This window comes from Mesoplodon bidens (assembly GCF_964165515.1).
Source record: "Mesoplodon bidens genome assembly, chromosome: 1".
NCBI lineage: Eukaryota > Metazoa > Chordata > Mammalia > Artiodactyla > Ziphiidae > Mesoplodon > Mesoplodon bidens.
The window spans coordinates 149,823,194-149,843,164 of record NC_138176.1 but is presented as its reverse complement, the minus strand read 5'-3'; the positions used below and the strand labels follow the sequence as shown (position 1 = coordinate 149,843,164).

Here is a 19,971-nt window from a genome sequence, read left to right as displayed (position 1 = left end):
AGATCCACCGGCTAAAGAAAAACCAGTTGGTGAATTTTTCAAAATTCTTCCCAAAGAAACTGCCACATTCTACCCTTATAAAGATTAACGGTTTCTTTCTTTTTTTCCTTTTCTCATTTGTTGCCTAATTTTGGTAGCTAATGGCTCAGCCCCACATATCCCCTGCACCCCGAGAGAGCTCCCTGCCAGGCTCACTGGTCCCTACTCCTCCCCTGGGACCTTGGCGCTGCCCAACTTGCTTCCTCAACCTTGTGCCCATGACACCGCAGCCTCAGCAGCCTGGGCTCAGGAGCAATATAAGTCAGGGCACACCTCAGGCAACAGCAGAGAACCCGAAAGGAAAATTCTGGAGCAGCCAGCAACTTTGTCCCATCTGAGAGCTATGACAGGTAGTATTTGGTTAAGGACAAAGTAATAATAATACATTTTTTTAGCATTTACTACATGCCAAACACTGCGCAAGGCACCCTTATATTTTTATCTCATGTATTTGTCACAACGATGCCAATGAGGCAACTCTGCCATATTTTCTCCACAACACAGATGAGGAAAGTGGTTCAAAGATTTCTTTGCCCTCTGTACAATAGGCACTTTCTTAGTGGTTGGAATGCAGTTATACCCAGGGGTGTACAAACAAAATGGGGGGAGGGGAGAGTCAGGGAGAGCTGGCAGCTGTTTGGGATCCTGAGATGAACAAACACAACAAGAAGGCAGGAAACTTGGGGCACTGCAAAGGAGGGATAGAAGGTCCCTGAGTTCAACAAGTTTGGCACAAGGATCCTCAAGGTGAGATGACTGGGCACGGGAACTCAGTTTGCCTGGGGTATCCACCACCCTCTACCAACCTTCCCTCCCCAAAAAGTCCCCTGGGCGGATTCCGTTTCTTTTCTCCCTTACAAAGAAAGCTGTGTCAATAACTGGCAAAGGAAAGCAGAGTTTCCATTATAATGGGCACCCATCCCTAAACCCACCTAGAACAGACCGAAACCTCAGCTTTGCCAAAGTATCTTTACTTTATTAGATTCCCCACTAAAATACCAGAGCAGTGCTTCTTTCCACGAAGTGCCACTCATTTGAGGAGTTCTTTTTCTCCATAGGGTATTTTACTATTTGAGCAGTGTTACACTTGGCTGCCCACAAACAAGCGCAGATGAGTCACGGAAGAGTAAATGCAGGACCATAGTCCCTTATCTGAAAACCTGGAGGTCAGATGTGCCTCGAGATTCAGACTTTGTAATTCTAGAAAGGTAACAATGCATTTAGCACACATTATGTAACACTCAGAAATCAAACTCATTAATATTACTGCAGCCAAAACTTAGCAATATTCACACTGGTTCAGGTTAGGTTTCACCCACCAACGAAGTATGCAAAAAGCCTCAAAAATCTTCTGGTTTTCAGAGTTTTTCAGATTTCAGAATTGTCCGTAAAGGATTACAGGCATGTGCAAATGGCTCAAATATTATACTAGAAGAAAATAGTCAACCTATTAGTAATCAAAGACATACACATTTAAACGATCAAGGTATAAATTTTTGCCTTACAATTTAGCAAATATGTATTTCAGGGAAAATGCCAATGGTATGAAAAGTGAGTCTTTCGACCACTGCTGTGAGAATATAAACTGGAACAACCTTCGGGTCACTAAGACTGGTGGCATCAATGGCCTCAAACATGAAGACCTTTGACCCCAACATTGCCTTTTCAGAAAAGGAACCCATTTTCTATGGAAGTCATGGATATCCAGACAAAGCTTTGCATAGATGTTCACTAAACAACGAGTTTTAAAATTCGTTTTAAAATAATTAGGGGGGCTTCCCTGGTGGCGCAATGGTTGAGAGTCCGCCTGCCGATGCAGGGGACACGGGTTCGTGACCCGGTCCGGGAAGATCCCACATGCCGCGGAGCGGCTGGGCCCGTGAGCCGTGGCCACTGAGCCTGCGCGTCCAGAGCCTGTGCTCCGCAACGGGAGAGGCCACAACAGTGAGAGGCCCGCGTACCGCAAAAAAAAAAAAAAAAAAAAAAAAAATAGCAAAAACTAAAATCTAAAATGGAAGCACAGTGAGGTAGAAGACAGAGAACCATGTAATGGAATATTATGCAGCCATTTTGTGAGTGTGTAGGGAAATGGAGAAACTTTAAGTATAACATTAGGTAAAAAATGTCAGGTAAAAAAGTGTCTTTGCATTATGATCCCTTCCAAGTAGAAAATACATACAAAGAAGACCAGAATGAAATAGGCTGACAGTGACAAGTGTCTTGGAGTAATGAGATCAAGCGTTATTCTCTCCCTTTCCCCCAAAACTTTAGATCTTTTGGGGAATTATCCAGAAATACCAAGAGCACTGTATTTTAGCTGAGGAGAAATGGGAAAAAAAGGTTTGGCTACTTAACTCCCAGTCAATGGCAGCAAACTCATGAATCTGAGGTGTCACTCCAGACTTTATATATTTACAATGAACCTATGACTGCAAAACCATCACCACTTCCAGAATGAAAACATGTGTGGTCTACATTTATTAGACAGTTTGGTTGACATTATAAGTCTAGTCTAATGGGCACTTTGGGTAAGAAATACAGGAAAAAAGATACACAGGATAGAAGATATATACCACTCTGCCATTTGCCAAGACCTTTCAGAGACACCAGCTCATTTGCTCCTCACTAGCAGCCAGTAAGGCAGAAAAAGATAGGGGTTGGCACACACCCATTTTCCAGGCAAGAAAATGGAGGCAGAGAGAGCCACACTCCAGAAAGCAGCAGGCACACTTCAAGTCCAGGGTTCTGACTTAGAGCTTGGTGCTCTTTCTACTCTATCATGCCATTACCCTATTAATGATTCTTTATAAATATCTTACAGGAAAAAGAAATTCCTCACTCTAAAGAAAAACAAAATGATTTGGTAACAATAATAGGCCTCAGAATTGAATACATGTGAGTCAACGTCAAAATCCAACTTACACATGTAAGTGACTTTTTCAAGTTAACTTCTCAGAATTCAATGTCCTCATCTATACATGGAGGAATAAAACTATATAGCTGACAGGATGTTGTAAGAATTAAATGATCTGAGTACTTAGACCAGAGTCTGCCACAAAACAGGTATAATAAACACTGCATTCCTTCCTCCGAAAAGGGCCCACAGTGTACTAACTGCAGATTCCAATTTTAGCCAGACTCACTGTTCTCCCTGCTTTCAGCAGCCCACCAAATCTTTAGAATTTCCGAAGTAACTGCCCTAAAATTCTCAGAAACAACTCAACATAATAGTTTTAACCAATGACAATTTAAGTCATTTTTTGTCAGTTTCAAATAACAACTCTTTTGTCCCAATGTGTAATTAAACTTCAACATCAGAGACAGTTCTTCAAAAAGTAACAATGAAAACTTTTTTCTCTATCACCTGGGGCTTTGGTGTCTCTCATTCAAATACGACTACTGAAACTCCCAAATAGTTTGTTTGATTTATTTGGGGGCAGGGGTGGGGTGGGGATGGGGAGACAGGGAAGGACAGGCACGCCTCGAATTTTGCATTTTCCCTTTAAATGAAATTTGGGCACGGAAGTCCAAGCTCCAAGGGGTGCCTTCTCAAAACATTCTGTCCAGTGACTAAGATTAATGTACATATACAGCTAGGCAGCTACCTGGCCAAAGGAGAACCCAGAATTTAATAAAGCTTATCGTTAGCATCTAAATGAGGAATCAGGAGGCTGGATGGAAGCCCACAGAGCCCCAGGAGAGGGCACCTCTCATTCACCAGCCCCTGGTCCTTTTCAGCCCACTCCTTACTTAAAGGCCATGCCCACTGTCTGCAGGGAAACTAAGCCCTAAGTAACCAGAGAACTTAAAAGACATAAATAAGCCAAGATGTGGAAAATCATCCCTTCTGGTGCAGGTGGTATATAGTTTCGAATGCTGCTACTAAGACAGAAGCTTAATGAGATTCTTCTACTAGGCAGGAAGTCAGAGACATTGCCACTACCCACTGTGCACTTCACTGTCCTTCTTTTCTCTACTTTCCATCTCTGATAACCCCATGTTTACAATATTATGATGTCCTAAACTCCCTATCTTAGAATCTCAACAAGACGGCTGAAGGTGATTTCTATTTTCTCTCTGGGGAGAAGTGCAGTATAGTGGAAAGAGAATGAACTTTGGAATCAAGCAGGCTGGGTTATCAAAGATAAAGATACACATAGACACACACACACACACACACACACTCCCCTCCTAGTGATTCTGCTTCTCGGACTGAATGCTGACGGATACACTAGCTATGTGATGTTGGGCCAATTGTTTAATCTCTCTGGGCCTCAGGTGCCTCACTGGAAGTAACTTCACAGAATTGAGAAATAAGTATAAAAATGAATATAAAGTGCCCAACTCAAAGCTTGACACATAGCAGGCACTCAACATTACTCCCCACCTTTCTCCCTACTTCCCTAAAACATTCCCTGCAAACATTAACACTGTCTTAGATTCCACAGGGACCAGATGTTGGCTGGTCAGGGCATCTTTTCTTCACAAAACGGGTCTCAAGTCACACTGGCACATTTGTACTCTGTACCCTTTCCTTTTTAGATACCTCATTCTTCTAAAGTGTTATACTGTGTAATTAAGAGTTTTGTCATCACATTCCAGTCCTGAAAGCTGTGTGTTGCTCAAAGATCCATCAAAACACAAACTCACTCTACAGATGATTTCTCCTGCTATGACTGATTACATGCATCATGTGCTGAATTTTTAAGTTTCCCTCCCAGGTCAAGCTCTTCAAATTCTGGAGCAACTGACTCTAGCCCTCTAAGTACTGTCTACAACCTGGGGTCCAATTTGAACCTGATGATGCATCTACCTGTCTCAGCAATGAAATGCACGGTGAAAACCAAAATCTCCTATCCAATAATACATGTCACTAGCGGCCATTTCCTCAGGGTGGATGGCTGAAGGAAATACAGACCTGCTAATAAAGACTCAGGAGACATATGTCCCCTTCCTAACGTATTCTGATTTCTACGAAAAAGTGAAGGCCAGAGTGATAAGCCATTTTAAAAGCTGTAAGCAAGTGGATTCTTCTTAGGAGTGAAGAGCAGTATATGTGTTTTTATGGAGGAGATAGTTATGGTTGGAAGGCTTCCAGTTATTGCTTATTAGTTGGACTGAAGAGGAGCTGCTCAAGCTTGGAAGAGCTTGCTGACGTAAGATTCCAGGCTCTAGTAACCCCAGCTGGACAAGAAGGTATATGTTTATTTTTTTTTTTAACTACTGCTGTAAGGTGGCAATTAAGAGGGAGCTCGGTGGTAAGGAATCCCTGGTGTCTATAATTATAAAAACAAGAATGTGAGAAAGGACTTCCGTAAAAGTTACACCTCCTCTTAGATTCCAATTAAAAACTGCTCCAAGTTCATCATTGGGGACAGCATTTTATCATCTCTGCTTGTGGCTTCCTGCTCTGACCACAGAAGGTTCCTTTTGTGGTGACAGGAATCAACTCAAAGAAGAAAAACAAAAAGGTAAGTTTACAAACGCGCCTTCCGTTTTTCCAAGCCTGATTTATCCAGGATATGTGGGAGGAAATCAGAAATCCCCAACCTGTTACAAGAATCCATCAACCACGAAAATAAATGAAAACTTGGAAAGGAAAGAAATTGTAACTCCTCAAGGTTTTAAAATTAAAAAAAAAAAAAAAAAAGGAGCGGGGAGGAAGGCGGCGACAGCGCACCCGGTGCCGGTGTCACGATCTTCCGCTCGCGGGGCCTTTGAGGACAAGGGCAGGAAAGGGGGTCCGCAGGGCTCCAGGTTGCTGGGCCCGGGCGGAAGGGCTCCCGAGGAAGGCAAGAGCCGGCCGGGTCCCTACACGCCAGACAGCTCAGAGGTGGGGCCGGGGGGTAACAGGTCCTCGGAGGAGGGAAGGCGGGAGCCGAGCACGCTGGGAGGGACGGGAGCCATCTCCACGCGCCGCGCCCGGCCCGGGCCACCCCCAGACAGCCAGTTGTTCAGCGCCGGGATCCCACGGCTGTGCCAGGACCAGGGCAGCTCGAGGAGCAGCGGGACTACAGTCCCGATCCCTCGCCTCCTCCTGCGCGCCCCGGCCGCTACAGGGCACTCACCCGGGGCCACGAGCGGCGAACTCACGGCGCCTCCCACGAAGACAGCAGCGGCGAGGACAGCGGACTCCAGGAGTCCCGGCGGAGCCATCGCCGCGGCCCTTCGCCCTCCTCCCCCGGGGCGCCGCGTCCCGGGCTCCGGCACGAAGAGCAGCTCTGGAGCCCGCGCGCTGACAGACTGGCTGGGCTCAGCCCCCGCGCGCTGCGCACCCCGCCCCGCCAGGGACCCTCCCCTCAGGCCCCACCCACCTCCGCTCGGCCCTGCCTCTCCCAGCTTAGCCCCCGGCTCCGCCCGCACTGGCAGGAGGCACACCCAGTGACCCCGCCCCCGGGCCCGCCCACCTCAGCCTTGTCCAGCCTCTCCCCTTCGCCCCGGCTTCCTTTCCAAGTCGGTCCGCAGCTCCCGCCTCCCGGATTAGGCCATGGCCCCGCCCCATACCCCGCCCACCGGGCGAGGCCCCTCCTGTCCGCTCGCTCGTTCTTTTTCCCAGACCCTCTGTACCGCAGCCGCCCACATAGTGCGGGAGCTCGGGGTCGGGGCAGGGTCGCCGGGGCTTGTCCTCCAGGGCGCTGGGACTAGGCGGGCGTGGGAAGAGGAAAAAGAGCAGGTCAGGGAGCTCTGGACGGGTGGACATGGCCAGCATTGGAATGGGCACGATCTTCTTCCTCAGTTGGCGTTATCTATTCAGCTGGCATTCCCCTAGGTGACTGGTCCGGGGAGGGGCTCTGCGCGGGATGTCAAGTTCCAATGTTTGAAAATGAGAAAAGCCAAATCATTTAAATTTCTCCCTATCTCCACTTCCATTTAAGCTGCTCCTATTGGGGGAAAAAACCTCTACATACCTCCAGGAACAAACTGCTTATTTAAAAAAATGCTGTGCCCACATTGCACCTTGCAAATACTTCTACGAAGTAACTCTTCAAGTGCCTGGTCACTTATTATCTCCTTGTATCGTCCCGCCAGCTCTGTGAGGTAAGTAGTATCCTTATTTCACAGGCTAGGGAGTAAACCCCAGATGGCCAGTCCACCGTGATAAATTGGGATTAGCTCTTCATTGTGTTTGCTCACCACTGTGCCCTCCCCACCTAGCTCAATGACAGCATACACTAAGCAAGAGATCAGAAGAGGTTTTTGAAGTTGAATCATCATCACGAGCAGCAATTGGAGTCGGGGTCTTTCTATGAATAGTTCCCTCTTTACTGCTCTTTAGAGACTCCTTCTGAAATAAGGTGGTCAGGCCTTGAACAAATGTTCAAGAACACCAGCAAGAGGAGGGAGTGGGCATTCGAGGTTTTCACAGAACCAGGCTCTTCCTTAGCCTGTCAGCCTCAGATTTTCAAAGGAGGACTCTTTCATCTCCTCGCTGAGTTCTCTACACAGTCCACTAGACTCTTACAAACGTTTGCACTGATGTGGGAATTCCCAGAAGCTCAGGCCACTACAGATGGTTGGAGCCGAAGGATGGAGCCTCTGCCCTTTGAAGCCAAAGGAGGGCACTGTGTTTCCTTTGCACAGTTGTCTGCACATCCTCAGTCTGGCAGGTGAAGCAGTTTTATACCAACACAAATACAGAGTGGCTGCAGGGGAAAGAGATCCATATGGGTTTCTAACTAAAAAAAAAAAATGAAAGAGTCCTGGGCCTAGAAATTAAACACACACCTATAAAGCCAGGTCTGGTTTTAGAACTTAGAATGTAGCCAAATGATTGGACCAAGATATCTATTCAAAATGTAAAATATCGGGGCTTCCCTGGTGGTGCAGTGGTTGAGAGTCCGCCTGCCGATGCAGGGGACATGGGTTCGTGCCCTGGTCCGGGAGGATCCCACATGCCGCGGAGCGGCTGGGCCCATGAGCCATGGCCGCTGAGCCTGCGTGTCCGGGGCCTGTGCTCCACAACGGGAGAGGCCCGTGTACCACAAAAAAAAAGGGGGCCATTTTTAACGACCTATTTGAATTGGATGTCTGTGGCTCTCCAGAAATAAGAGTACAATCCAGTAATTAAAGCTAGAAGCAACCTTAGTAATCATCTACCAAGCCACTTATTTTACAGATGAGAGATAGTTAAGTGACTTGCCTGCTATCTCGTTGCTAGCCAGGGTTGGAACCGAGGCTCTAAAATTTCCCTTCTCAGACCTTTCCATAACACTTAGCTGCTTGACACACTCTCTATAGATATTTCACTGTCTCAGAACTTCATATACATGCATTTGCACATCTTGTTAATGGAGGGAGGGAGGAAGGAAGGAAGGAAGGAAGGAAATAAATGAACCTTATATTATTTTCTAGGTACTTAACCCTACAGATTTGTTCAGCTGATTAACAAAAGCCCCACATATGCATATCTAAAAGCTACTGCTTATTGTTTTATTTTAAATGTGAAGACTTCAGTGTGATCAAAGTTCTCATTCATATTAGCAAGGGGATGTCATATTTTTTCTGAGGAAATAAAAATTTAACATCATAGGACTAAACGATCTTCCCATTTTTTCAGAAATAAAATTAAAGGATCATAGGTAGAAATAGTTGTAACATTAGCTCTCCTTTACTCAGCTCTTAGATTTAGCCTGATCCTGGGGCAAGCACTTTTCCTGTATTCCTTCATCAAATCCTCACAATTTTGTTTTGGGAAGTATTATTACTGATCCTCACTTCAAAGCCGAGAAGGCTAGGATTTGTGGGATAAGGCATTCACCAAAGTCACACAGCTTCTCCGGGTGTTGCCAGGACTCAAATCCAGAATCAGCTCACTCCAGGCCTACACTTGAACTTCTGCTTATACTGCTCTGCCTCTGAAATGCAGAATACTAGCCAATTAGCCCTCCTTTTCCAATATAAAGTCTTATTGTCATTTTTTACTTAACCTGGACTTTTTGAACTCTGTGTCAACAATTGATTAAATGCACTTTTTTCAGGGAAAATTAGTTATTTATATATGGGAAGAGCTTCTAGGACTCAAATTTACAAATTTATACAATCTTCTGTCCTTTCTGGGTTTTGTCGAATTTTGTTTTGTTTTTTTCCAGTTTCTCTATAAAATTCAGTTAATCCTTCCCCTTAGTAGAAACCTTTCCTGTTTTCCTCTGTGCTGTAAGGTGGTAATTTTCATCACCATCATTTAAATGTGTAAGGCTCAGTTGGCTGGTATTTATTCTAATTAATGTTGAAAATACTTCTGCAGAAGGTCTCTGTAGAACTCCTTCTTTCTGTGATTTAGATGTAGTCATCTTTCCTTTTGAGAGGTTACATCTAGGAAAGAAGCCTTCAGTTCTTTTAAAAATACGTTTGCAGGGATATCAAGTGATATTTTATAAAATCTGAGGCTATTTTGATCTGATAAGTATGTAGTGTGTTCCTAGTACTGGGCTGAGGGGAGGAGATTGGAAAAGAGAGTCACTACATGTGTCACAATAGATCTTAACCTGGCTTATAGAAGCCAAGTTAAGAAAGGAAGAAAGGAAACAACTGCATCATGAAACGGAAATGGTCAAAGGCCCAGGGATCAGGATAAAGCTGTGCCACTGACTCACTCTATGACTTTCACCAGCTGCTTCTTACCCAGAAAATTCAGGCAGACGATAGGATGATTTCTCAAGGTTCCCATCCAGCCCTAAGATTCTACACCATAATGAGTTATCAAATGATAGGGTGCATGGTGCCAAAGTTGGGCCCGACTGTAGGGTTTCTCAACATTATCGACATTTGTGGACTAGATAATTCTTTGTCGGGGGGCCTGTTTTGTGCTTGTAGGATGTTTAGAAGCCTCTTTGGCCTCTACCAATTAAATGCCAGTAGTGCTCTCCCCTTTCCTGATTGAGACAAACAAAAATATCTCCAGATGTTACCAAACGTTACCTGGGGGCAAAATCGCCCTTGGTTGAAAACCTCTGGGCTATAGGAATTCCAAAACCAAGAGGATTGCAAGTGGAGGCTCTGAGCAAGCCTTCATGGAGAAGGTGCAATTTGGGCTAAATTGAGGGAAGTACAGGGATTAGTGCAGAGGTGGGGGAAGGGTGTAAGTACCTGTACAGTGACAGAATTCAGCATGGTGTAGGCTGCATGGTGATGAGTACACATGAGGGCAAGAGGGAGAGGAGAACAGGTCAGCTATAACTGTGGGTCGGAGCTGAGCACAGTGGTCAATAAAAGGAGAACTGAGAACTTTAAATGCCCAGGAATTGTCATAAATTATACCAAAATAGATTGTTTTAGGGAGGTTGAGATGAATTTCAGTTCTTCAATTAAATATCTTTTATCATCTGTCAGGAAGCTGCAAATAGAGAAGTCCCAGTTTTGCCAACATGTTCATTGGAAGACATCAGAGGAATCTGATTGCTGGGTTAGCAGTGGTGTCCATAATCTCTGCCTCATTCCTGAGCACCAGGTCAAGTTTCGTTTCATGGGCACACAGTCCCCTGAAAATTGCACATAAGTGACCCAGACCATTTACTGCTAGAGCCTCAAAATCGGGTGGACATACAATGATATGGTTATTCCCTGTAAAGAGCAAGGGAGAATTACAGTAATGAACCCCATGGTTTTGGCCCAATAAAACCCACAAATGCACATTTTGGAGAAGAAACTCTACAAAGTACAAGGTATCTGTCTTAGTCAAGGTTCCGTTTGATTGCAATACACAGAAACATCAACACTAGCTGAATAAACAGTAAATTTATTATAAAGGTAAAACACTCACAGATATAAAAATGGCCAAGTCTCAAGCCCTCAAACAAATCAGAACTGAGAACAGTAGATAGTAAATGTAGGGGGTGTGCTTCCTTCTCTAACTCTGCGCTACCACATTGTTCTCATTTCTACTTCTTAGCAAGTTTATACTTCCTCTCTGTCTCTCTCTGTGTTTCTCTCTCTCTCTCTCTCTCTCTCTCTCTCTCTGCTATCTGCTAATTTATTGCTTATTCATCTTGGCCGGGCCTTCCCATGGCTGCTTTGCACCCAGGCCCTGCTTAGCTTGATCTCCACAAACTGGCTGTGGATTGGTTTCCCATGTCTCAGGAGAACATGGGGCTGCCACCTGTAGGAACTCTTGAGTGTAGCCTCTAGTCGGGTATGTTGGCGTGGTCCTCACGCGGACTGATAGATTCTACATAGGGAAGTATTATGGAACCAGGATAGAGGCAAGATTGTCCTATAGAAAGAAGTGATGGTCAGCATCGTATGTACAGAGTAGTCCAGTAAAATAAGGACTGAAAAAGATATTCTCCAAGTCAGGAGGACCAGGGGAAGATGGCGGAAGAGTAAGACGCGGAGATCACCTTCCTCCCCACAGATACATCAGAAATACATCTACACGTGGAACAACTCCTACAGAACACCTACTGAACGCTGGCAGAAGACCTCAGAGCTCCCAAAAGGCAAGAAACTCCCCCACATACCTGGGTAGGGCAAAAGAAAAAAGTATAAACAGAGACAAAAGGATAGGGACGGGACCTGCACCAGTGGGAGGGAGCCGTGAAAGAGGAAAGTTTTCCACACACTAGGAGCCCCTTCGCGGGCGGAGACTGCGGGTGGCGGAGGGGGAAAGCTTCGGAGTAGCGGAGTAGTGCGCAGCCACAGGGGTGCGGAGGGCAAAGCGGAGAGATTCCCGCACAGAGGACCGGTGCCGACCAGCACTCACCAGCCAAGAAGCTTGTCTGCTCACCCGCCGGGGCGGGCAGGGCTGGGAGCTGAGGCTCGGGCTTCGGTCGGAGCGCAGGGAGAGGACTGGGGTTGGCGGCGTGAACACAGCCTGAAGGGGCTAGTGCGCCACGGCTAGCCGGGAGGGAGTCCGGGAAAATTCTGGACCTGCCGAGGAGGCAGAGACTTTTTCTCCCCTCTTTGTTTCCTGGTGCGCGAGGAGAGGGTATTAAGAGCGCTGCTTAAAGGAGCTCCAGAGACGGGCGCGAGCCGCGGCTAAAGGAGCGGACCCCGGAGACGGGCGTGGGACGCTGGGGCTGCTGCTGCCGCCGCCAAGAGGCCTGTGTGCGAGCGCAGGTCACTGTCCACACCTCCCCTCCTGGGAGCCTGTGCAGCCCGCCACTGCCAGGGTCCCGCGATCCAGGGACAACTTCCCGAACGCACGGCGCGCCTCAGGCTGGTGCAACGTCACTCCGGCCTCTGCCGCCGCAGGCTCGCCCCGCATCCGTACCCCTCCCTCCCCCGGGCCTGAGTGAGCCAGAGTCCCCGTATCAGCGGCTCCTTTAATCCCGTCCTGTCTGAGCGAAGAACAGACGCCCTCAGGCGACCTACATGCAGAGGCGGGACCAAATCCAAAGCCAAACCCCGGGAGCTGTGAGAACAAAGAAGAGAAAGGGAAATCTCTCCCAGCAGCCTCAGAAGCAGCGGATTAAAGCTCCACAATCAACTTGATGTACCCTGCATCTGTGAAATACACAAATAGACAACGAATCATCCCAAATTGAGGAGGTGGACTTTGGGAGCAAGATATATTATTTTTTCCCCTTTTCCTCTTTTTGTGAGTGTGTATGTGTATGCTTCTGTGTGTGATTTTGTCTGTATAGCTTTGCTTTCACCATTTGTCCTAGGATTCTGTCCGTCCGTTCTTTTTTTCTTTTTCTTTTTTTTACTTTTTAAATTTTTTTCATAATAATTATTTTTTATTTTAATAACTTTATTTTATTTTATCCTACTTTATTTGATTTGATTTGATTTGATCCTCTTTCTTTCTCTCTCTCTATTTTTTCTCCCTTTTATTCTGAGCCGTGTGGATGAAAGGCTCTTGGTGCTGCAGCCAGGAGTCAGTGCTGTGCCTCTGAGGTGTGAGCACCAACTTGAGGACCCTGGTCCACAAGAGACCTCCCAGCTCCATGTAATATCAAATGGCGAAAATTTCCCAGAGATCTCCATCTCAACACCAAGACCCAGCTTCACTCCACGACCTGCAAGCTACAGTGCTGGACACCCTAGGCCAAACAACTAGCAAGACAGGAACACAATGCCATCCATTAGCAGAGAGGCTGCCTAAAATCATAATAAGGCCACAGACACCCCAAAACACACCACCAGACGTGGACCTGCCCACCAGAAGGATAAGATCCAGCCTCATCCACCAGAACACAGGCACCAGTCCCCTCCACCAGGAAGCCTACACAACCCACTGAACCAACCTTAGCCACTGGGGATAGACACCAAAAACAACGGGAACTACGAACATGCGGACTGAGAAAAGGAGACACCAAACACAGTAAGATAAGCAAAATGAGAAGACAGAAAAACACACAGCAGGTGAAGGAGCAAGGTAAAGATATCCTCCAAGTCAGCATGGAGGTTACTGAGAGCTCTTATGAAAGAACATTAAGGAAATGATAGGGGGATACCAGAGTGTAGAGGATAAAGAAGTGGAAATTATCGTGGAGAGTTCTCTTCTCAGAAGCCTGGCTGAGAGAGAAGAGAGAGGGAGTGGTAGAGGGACCTTGGGAGCCAAGAGAAGGTTTTTATGGAATGGAATTGATTGTATGGAACAACTGGAAAATAGACAGAAATGAAGAAGTGAAGAAGGGCATAACTAACGTCACAAGGTCCAGAGGAGACCCCTGATAGAAGCATAGGGGTTGTTAGCCTTGAATAAAAGGCAGACACCTCATGCTTTAAAATTGAAGGGAAAAGGCCAAAGAAAGGCACCAAGATGAATATATTTGCAGTTGAGAAGGAAAGTCGAAGAGGTTCACATTGATGGAGGCAAAACCATCCTTTGACAATGGAAGGAGTGGGAATGATGCAAGGGCTTTGAGGAGACCATGGTCAGAGCCATCAGGACAGGTGTCCAAGTCATGTACCACACTATGCACCATATATGAACTTATTCCAGAATGTGAAGGCAAGAGATTCTGGCCTCCTGATCAACTCTTGGAAAAGCAGGGGAGAGCCTCGTGCATATAAGCCCACACTGCAGACAAGGCCATGCACACACTTGGAAGAGTACACATGCACACTGTCACTGGTGCTCACACACACATACGCACACACGCATGCATGATTGTGTCCTATGTCAGTCTTCGCTGAGCATCCCTTGAGGTTTCTTCTCTCACCTGCAGAAGCCTGATTTGTGACAATCAGACTCCAACCCTACTTCTCTTTCCCTGGGGATGTGTGGAGTGTGCAGGCTGCTGACACTGTGAGGACCCAAAGCCTGGAGGTGGGGGGGGCGAGTTGTCAGAATTTGGGCATATGTATGTGTGCAGCCAGGGATGCTTCCCCCTGGGACTCTGGAAATCCCATTTCCCCCTACCCCCAGGGCAGAGCTGTCCAGATTGTACAATAATATCAGAATAAACTAACTGGAGGGAGGGGCACTTTTTGCTGATTCTCAGAGATTCTGAGAGTAGTAGAAGTCACTGAAGGGAAGAGGAGAGCTGCCCAGTACATACACTGCTGCACATCTTGGAGGGTACAGCTGGGGCTGCAGCCCATGAATTTTTCATGGACCAATCTACTTGACTGAGTGATTCTCTGTAACTGTGCCTAGTGGCCCAGGGGTAGGAATGAAGGAGGCAGCTTAGGAGATGGATCCCAGTTTAGGGAAGAGCATGACATCTTAGAGGTTTTTCAGGGCATTTGGCAGTTTTGAAGGATAAGGGTTCGAGGTGATAAGCTTCGGTGTAGGCTGGTTAAGACACCAAAGCGCTGATGTACAGAGAGAACTTAGGGGTCTGGTGTGCCTGAGGTGTACCACCAGAGCAGTGGGGTGGAGAGGATGAGAGAGCTGCAGGAGGGGAAGGCCCTTTCTCAACATAGTCCAAGACTCTGAGAATCCCATGTGGGCCATTCTGTTGCCAAGACCCAGGTAAGTAACAAGGATTCTCCCCGTCTTCCTTTCGGCCCGGCCAAAAAGTTCGTCTGCATGGTCAGCTTTTAGTACCAGCTGCCACCAACTCTGCCCCTCTGCATGAGACCATTAGTACCATGTAGGTCTGGGCTAGAGACCCTAAGTCCTTCCTGAGGCGGTGACTAAAAGGCTGCTGGTCTTTTACTCCTGTCTGCTTTTACTCTCGAGGGTTATCAAGACTCCTCTATTCCTTGAGGGTAGATGCACTTCTGTGCATGAACCTGTGGCAGCTCATTTTGCAGGCAGGGTTAAAAGTTGTAGCAGCTCCATTTTCCACCAGTGAAGAGTCACCACATGCCTTCTGCCAAGAGGGTGCAGAACACCAGGGAGAAGGGCCTGCTTGGTCATGCACGTTGATTCAGCTGTTGATTTTGATCACAACCCCATGTGTGGTCTTATATCTCTTTGTGCTAAAGGCAGATAGAGCTATTGTGGTCCCTGCATGAATAATCTATTATTTTAAAATATCAATTTTCCCATTACTCTGTCAGCCATAAATACCTTCTTTGATAACATGTTGTTCAGAATCACCGTCATCTGGAGAGGGCCATTTTATATCCCCTGTTCACATGATCTAAGCAACGTTTTTGCATGACTTTGGGGAATAAAACTAGGAAAAGGGGGAAATTTTAAAAAATAGAATAAGCTTAATGGCTTTTTCACTTATCATTTCTTTAACCACTTTAATATACGGTGGTGGGATAAGCACTAACCTTTGGTAGAAAGGGGTCCTGTTTTGCAATCAAAAGAAAGTGGAAAATATTTCTGGAACATTTTTACTTTCTTTCAACCTGTTAAATGACTCAAAAGAAATATGGAATAATAAAATAAAAACTTGAAGGCTGCCAAAAAAAAATTCCTCCATTCTTGTTGTAACTTATATAATATTGTACATTAACTATATACTTCAGTAAACAAATTTTTTTAATACATTAAAAAAAAGATTCCTCCATCCTTCTGACCCTCCATTCTCTGCTGATACGGTGAAGAAGCAACAGTACAAACTAACGATATTGCAGGGATGGCATGAACTAAATAGAGCTTCACAGTTGTGGCTGGTGCCCAGCACTCACGAATGACTCTTTTACCAGAAACCCGCTTGGCCCGAAAGGGAGCCTGTGGGCAGTTGACATCCCTTCCCCTGCCAGCACCCACCCCCAAACCACTCCCCACCGTCCGACTTAATGAGGAACTTTCAGTGCTGACATTCTGAACAATCTTTTCCTCTGTGAGCACACACTGAGATGGAGGAACTTGGTGGCCAGTTCCATCTGCTGCAAAGCAATCACACAAGTTGTTTTGTTTTATTTTTTTCTTGCTGAAGAAACAGTACAGTTCTGTTTGACTTTGGAAAGGCACGGCTATGTCCACAACTGCTTCTCCCTAAAAGGCACAGTTCTAAGGGACTCATCCTCCTTTTGTGTTCCTGGTGGTTCCAAGTCCTACAATTGCCTCTGAACAGTCTGTCTCCAGCATGTGCTGTTCTACCCGATCCCACTTTCACCGCCACGGTGCTACTTCTAAAACCCCACTGATAGCAGACATTTCTCTGCTCACTTCCCTTCTAGGACCCAACCCTTTGTTGCCTACAGGGTCACGTTCAACTCTTTAATCTGCTTGCCCCGTGGGCAAGGCTGCGGCCTCTGTAACAAACAACTGCACCCGGGTTCAACGTCTTCCTCTGCCCCATCCCACTCACCACCCCCCGCAGAGTCAGTCTTGGGGGCCCTCCCTAATCAGCCTTCTGCATGCAAGTCTCCATCTTGTGTCTGCATACTGGGGAACTCGGCCTTTTCACCTCCTTCCCTGTCAGGTCCTTCTGTTCAACATCCCCATCCTGCTGACCACTTTTTTTTTTTTTTACCTTCACAGGCTTGGGCTGTGAGGGAGAAGAGAAGAGAGGACAAGAAAGTTCCACTTTAGAGCTCTCATCAGAGCTTAACTGGTAAGGAAGGGGTTAAATGCAGACTTTGCTCTCTTACGAATTTTCAAGGGTTCTTTGGAGACATCTGCAGACGCCTTCCAGCCCAGGAATCTATCTTCCTCAATTCTCATCAAAGAGGGGGGACGTCTTCTCTGGCTGTCTCTTCACTACTTCCTCAGGCTCTAGGCATCCGGTGGTACTTCTGGCTTCTTTTCCCTGAGGGCTGCTTGCCTCTCCAGATGCCCTTGTAGACAGGACCCTAGACCCCCTCACAGTCTCTGCTCCAAAAAACTGTGTGCATCACAGTCACCCATTCCTCCAGTGAAGCCATTTCTCCTTTGCTTCATTGTCAAAGCAGCTGAGCAGGCCATTCCTCACCATTTAAACTTTTCAGATGGAAGACAGGCACCAGGAAGGGGACGCACACTAAACTGAGCAGTGTTGCCAAAGGATCCCCTTGCCTTGAAGTAAAGGATAAAGCACACCCCTCCCCCTCCTCCTTGATAGTGATGGGGGCTGTGGTTAATGCCCAAGAACACCAGCAACTCTTTGTAAAACTCCTCACTCCTTTTCAATTATTTCCAACCTTTTTATACCTCAATTATGAGTGAGGAACTCAGAGTCATGTTACTGGTGTTCGAGGACCTCATTGGTAAATCAGTGACCCACACCTCACTTTGGAACGTGGTATCGGTTATAACTTGATGACTTGGCTGAAACAGCAATCTGCCCCTATTGTAATCCATCTTCTTTCCTTCCTTCATTTCTTTCTCTCTTTTCCTTTCTTTATCTCTCTCCACAATGTTGACCTCTATTTCCTTGATTTCTCATTATTCCTTTACTTAAAGTCTGTGCTCCAGCCAAGTGGGTCTACTTTCACCTTCACCAAAGGCCCCCAAAATATTTCTACCTGCTCTGCCTTCAACATCTCTCACCCTTCAGTGTCCTGTGTGCTCTTCACCTTTAGGGATCAATTCATGTCCCGATTCTTCTGTAAACCCTATTCTTGACCACACCTGTCATCAGTTGCCATTCTGTCCCCAAATTGAGCAACTTGGTTCTCTTGTTGTGTTTTGTTACTTACAGATCTGTGGGATGCCCCATCCTCCCAACTAGACTGAAAGATTGCTGAGGATACCAACAATGTTTTATGTGAGCAACAGGGGCCCAGAGAAGTAGAATTTTAAAAAGGATACCAGCACATTCTCTGCCTAGATGTTAAGGGAATAAGTCCTTTTGAAATAGATATTCCCTATTAACATGGAAGGGGTAACTTGAGTATTTCCCATTGATCCAGGATAAGGGTGTGACTAGACTTCTGTGGCCTGAACCAAGGTGCCCTCCAACCCCTGTGGGTTGCAGGGCTAGTAACTACAAAGGTGGTAGCCAAGTTCACAGAGGGGAGCTTCTTGGGGAGAAAGGGATCCCCATATTTCTAAAACTTTAATATGAATATATAAAACACCAGGGGATCTTGTCAAAATGCAGATTCTGATTTAGTAGGTCTGGGATGGAGCCTGGGTTTTTGCATTTCTAACAATCTCAGAGTCACACTTTGAGTAACAAGCATCTACACTTCAAGCTACACTTTGTGTTTTTTTTAACAAATTATTTTTTCCAAGGATTTTTTTAAAAAATTTATTTTATTTATTTTTGGCTGTGTTGGGTCTTTGTTGCTGCGCACAGGCTTTCTCTAGTTGTAGCAAGTGGGGCTACTCTTTGTCGTGGTGCGCAGGCTTCTCATTGCGATAGCTTCTCTTGTTGCGGAGCACAGGCTCTAGGCATGTGGGCTTCAGTAGTTGTGGCACGTGGGCTCAGTAGTTGTGGTACACAGGCTCAGTAGTTGTGGTGCACAGGCTTAGTTGCTCCGTAGCATGTGAGATCTTCCTGGACCAGGGCTCAAACCCGTGTCCCCGGCATTGGCAGGTGGATTCTTATCCGCTGTGCCACCAGGGAAGCCCCAAGCTACACTTTTGAGGTTCAACTTTATGAGCAACTGTTTTATGGATTAAGATATTCCCCACTGAGGTCCTTTGGCAAGTGCATTAGATAACGATTGCTCTGTAACAAAACTGTCACAAAGCTAGTGGCTTAAAACAGCACACATTTATTATCTCATAGTTTCTGTGGGCTTGGAATCTAGGTATGACTTAATTGGATCCTCTGCTTCAGGGTCTCTCATGAGGCTACAGTCAAAGTGTTGATGGAGGATGAGGTCACATTTGAAGGCTCAAGTGGGGAAAAATCCACTTTCAATTTCATGTGGCTGTTGGTTGGATTCAGTTCTTTGTGGCATGTTGGCCCTCATTTCCTTGCCATGTGGGCCTCCCCAACATGGCCACTTGCTTTATCAAAGCGTGTAAACTGAGAAGGCAACAGAGAAAGTCTGTATCAAGATGAAAGCTATAACCTTATGGAACATAATCATGGACATGTCATTCCACTGCCATTGCCATCCTATTGGTTAGAAGTAAGTCACAGGTCCCTCCCACACTCAATGGGAGGGAATTACACAAGGGCATGAATACCAAGAGACAGAAATCATTGATGGGTCTCTAAGAGCCTGACTGCCACAGTAAGAAAGACTGGAATAGGCTTCAAAGAGAAGATGACCCTCAGGGAAGAGAGTCTGAGCTAGTGTGATAACCAGAATAATGACCTCCCAAAGACGTCCAAGTCCTAATCCCTGAAACCTGTGAATATATTAGGTTTCATAGCAAAGAGGAATTAAATTTGCAGATGGAATTAATGTTGCTAATCAGCTGACTTTAAAATAGGGAGATTACCTGGGGGGCACTCAACATAGTCAGAAGGGATATAAACACAGAAAAGGGAGGCTGAACAATAAAGCCAAAGGGATATGTGACTTTGGAAGAAAGACACAGAGGGATGCAATGTTGCTGGCTTTGAAGAGAGAAGGAGGCCATGAGCCAAAGTATGTGGGAGGCCTCTACAAGCTAGAAATGGCATGGAATCAGATTCTTTCCTGGAGCCTCCAGAAAGAAACAAATCCCAGTGAGACCCATTTCCAACATCCACCCTACAAAACTGTAAGGTAATAAATCTGTGTTGTATAAGTTGCTAAATTTGTTGTAACTTGTTA

The 19,971-nt window shown here is 46.2% G+C and overlaps 1 protein-coding gene across 1 annotated transcript in view; it reads right to left on the bottom strand.

The window, feature by feature from the left end:
• The window catches only part of RELL1 (RELT like 1), a 62,934-nt gene extending 56,662 nt beyond the window's left edge, over nucleotides 1-6,272 (bottom strand). The window contains exon 1 of the mRNA XM_081239008.1: nucleotides 6,108-6,272. Within this exon, the coding sequence (XP_081095134.1) occupies nucleotides 6,108-6,195 (88 nt within the window). The 5' untranslated portion in view covers nucleotides 6,196-6,272. The remainder of the gene's footprint in view (nucleotides 1-6,107) is intronic.
• Between the last annotated feature and the right edge of the window lie 13,699 nt (nucleotides 6,273-19,971).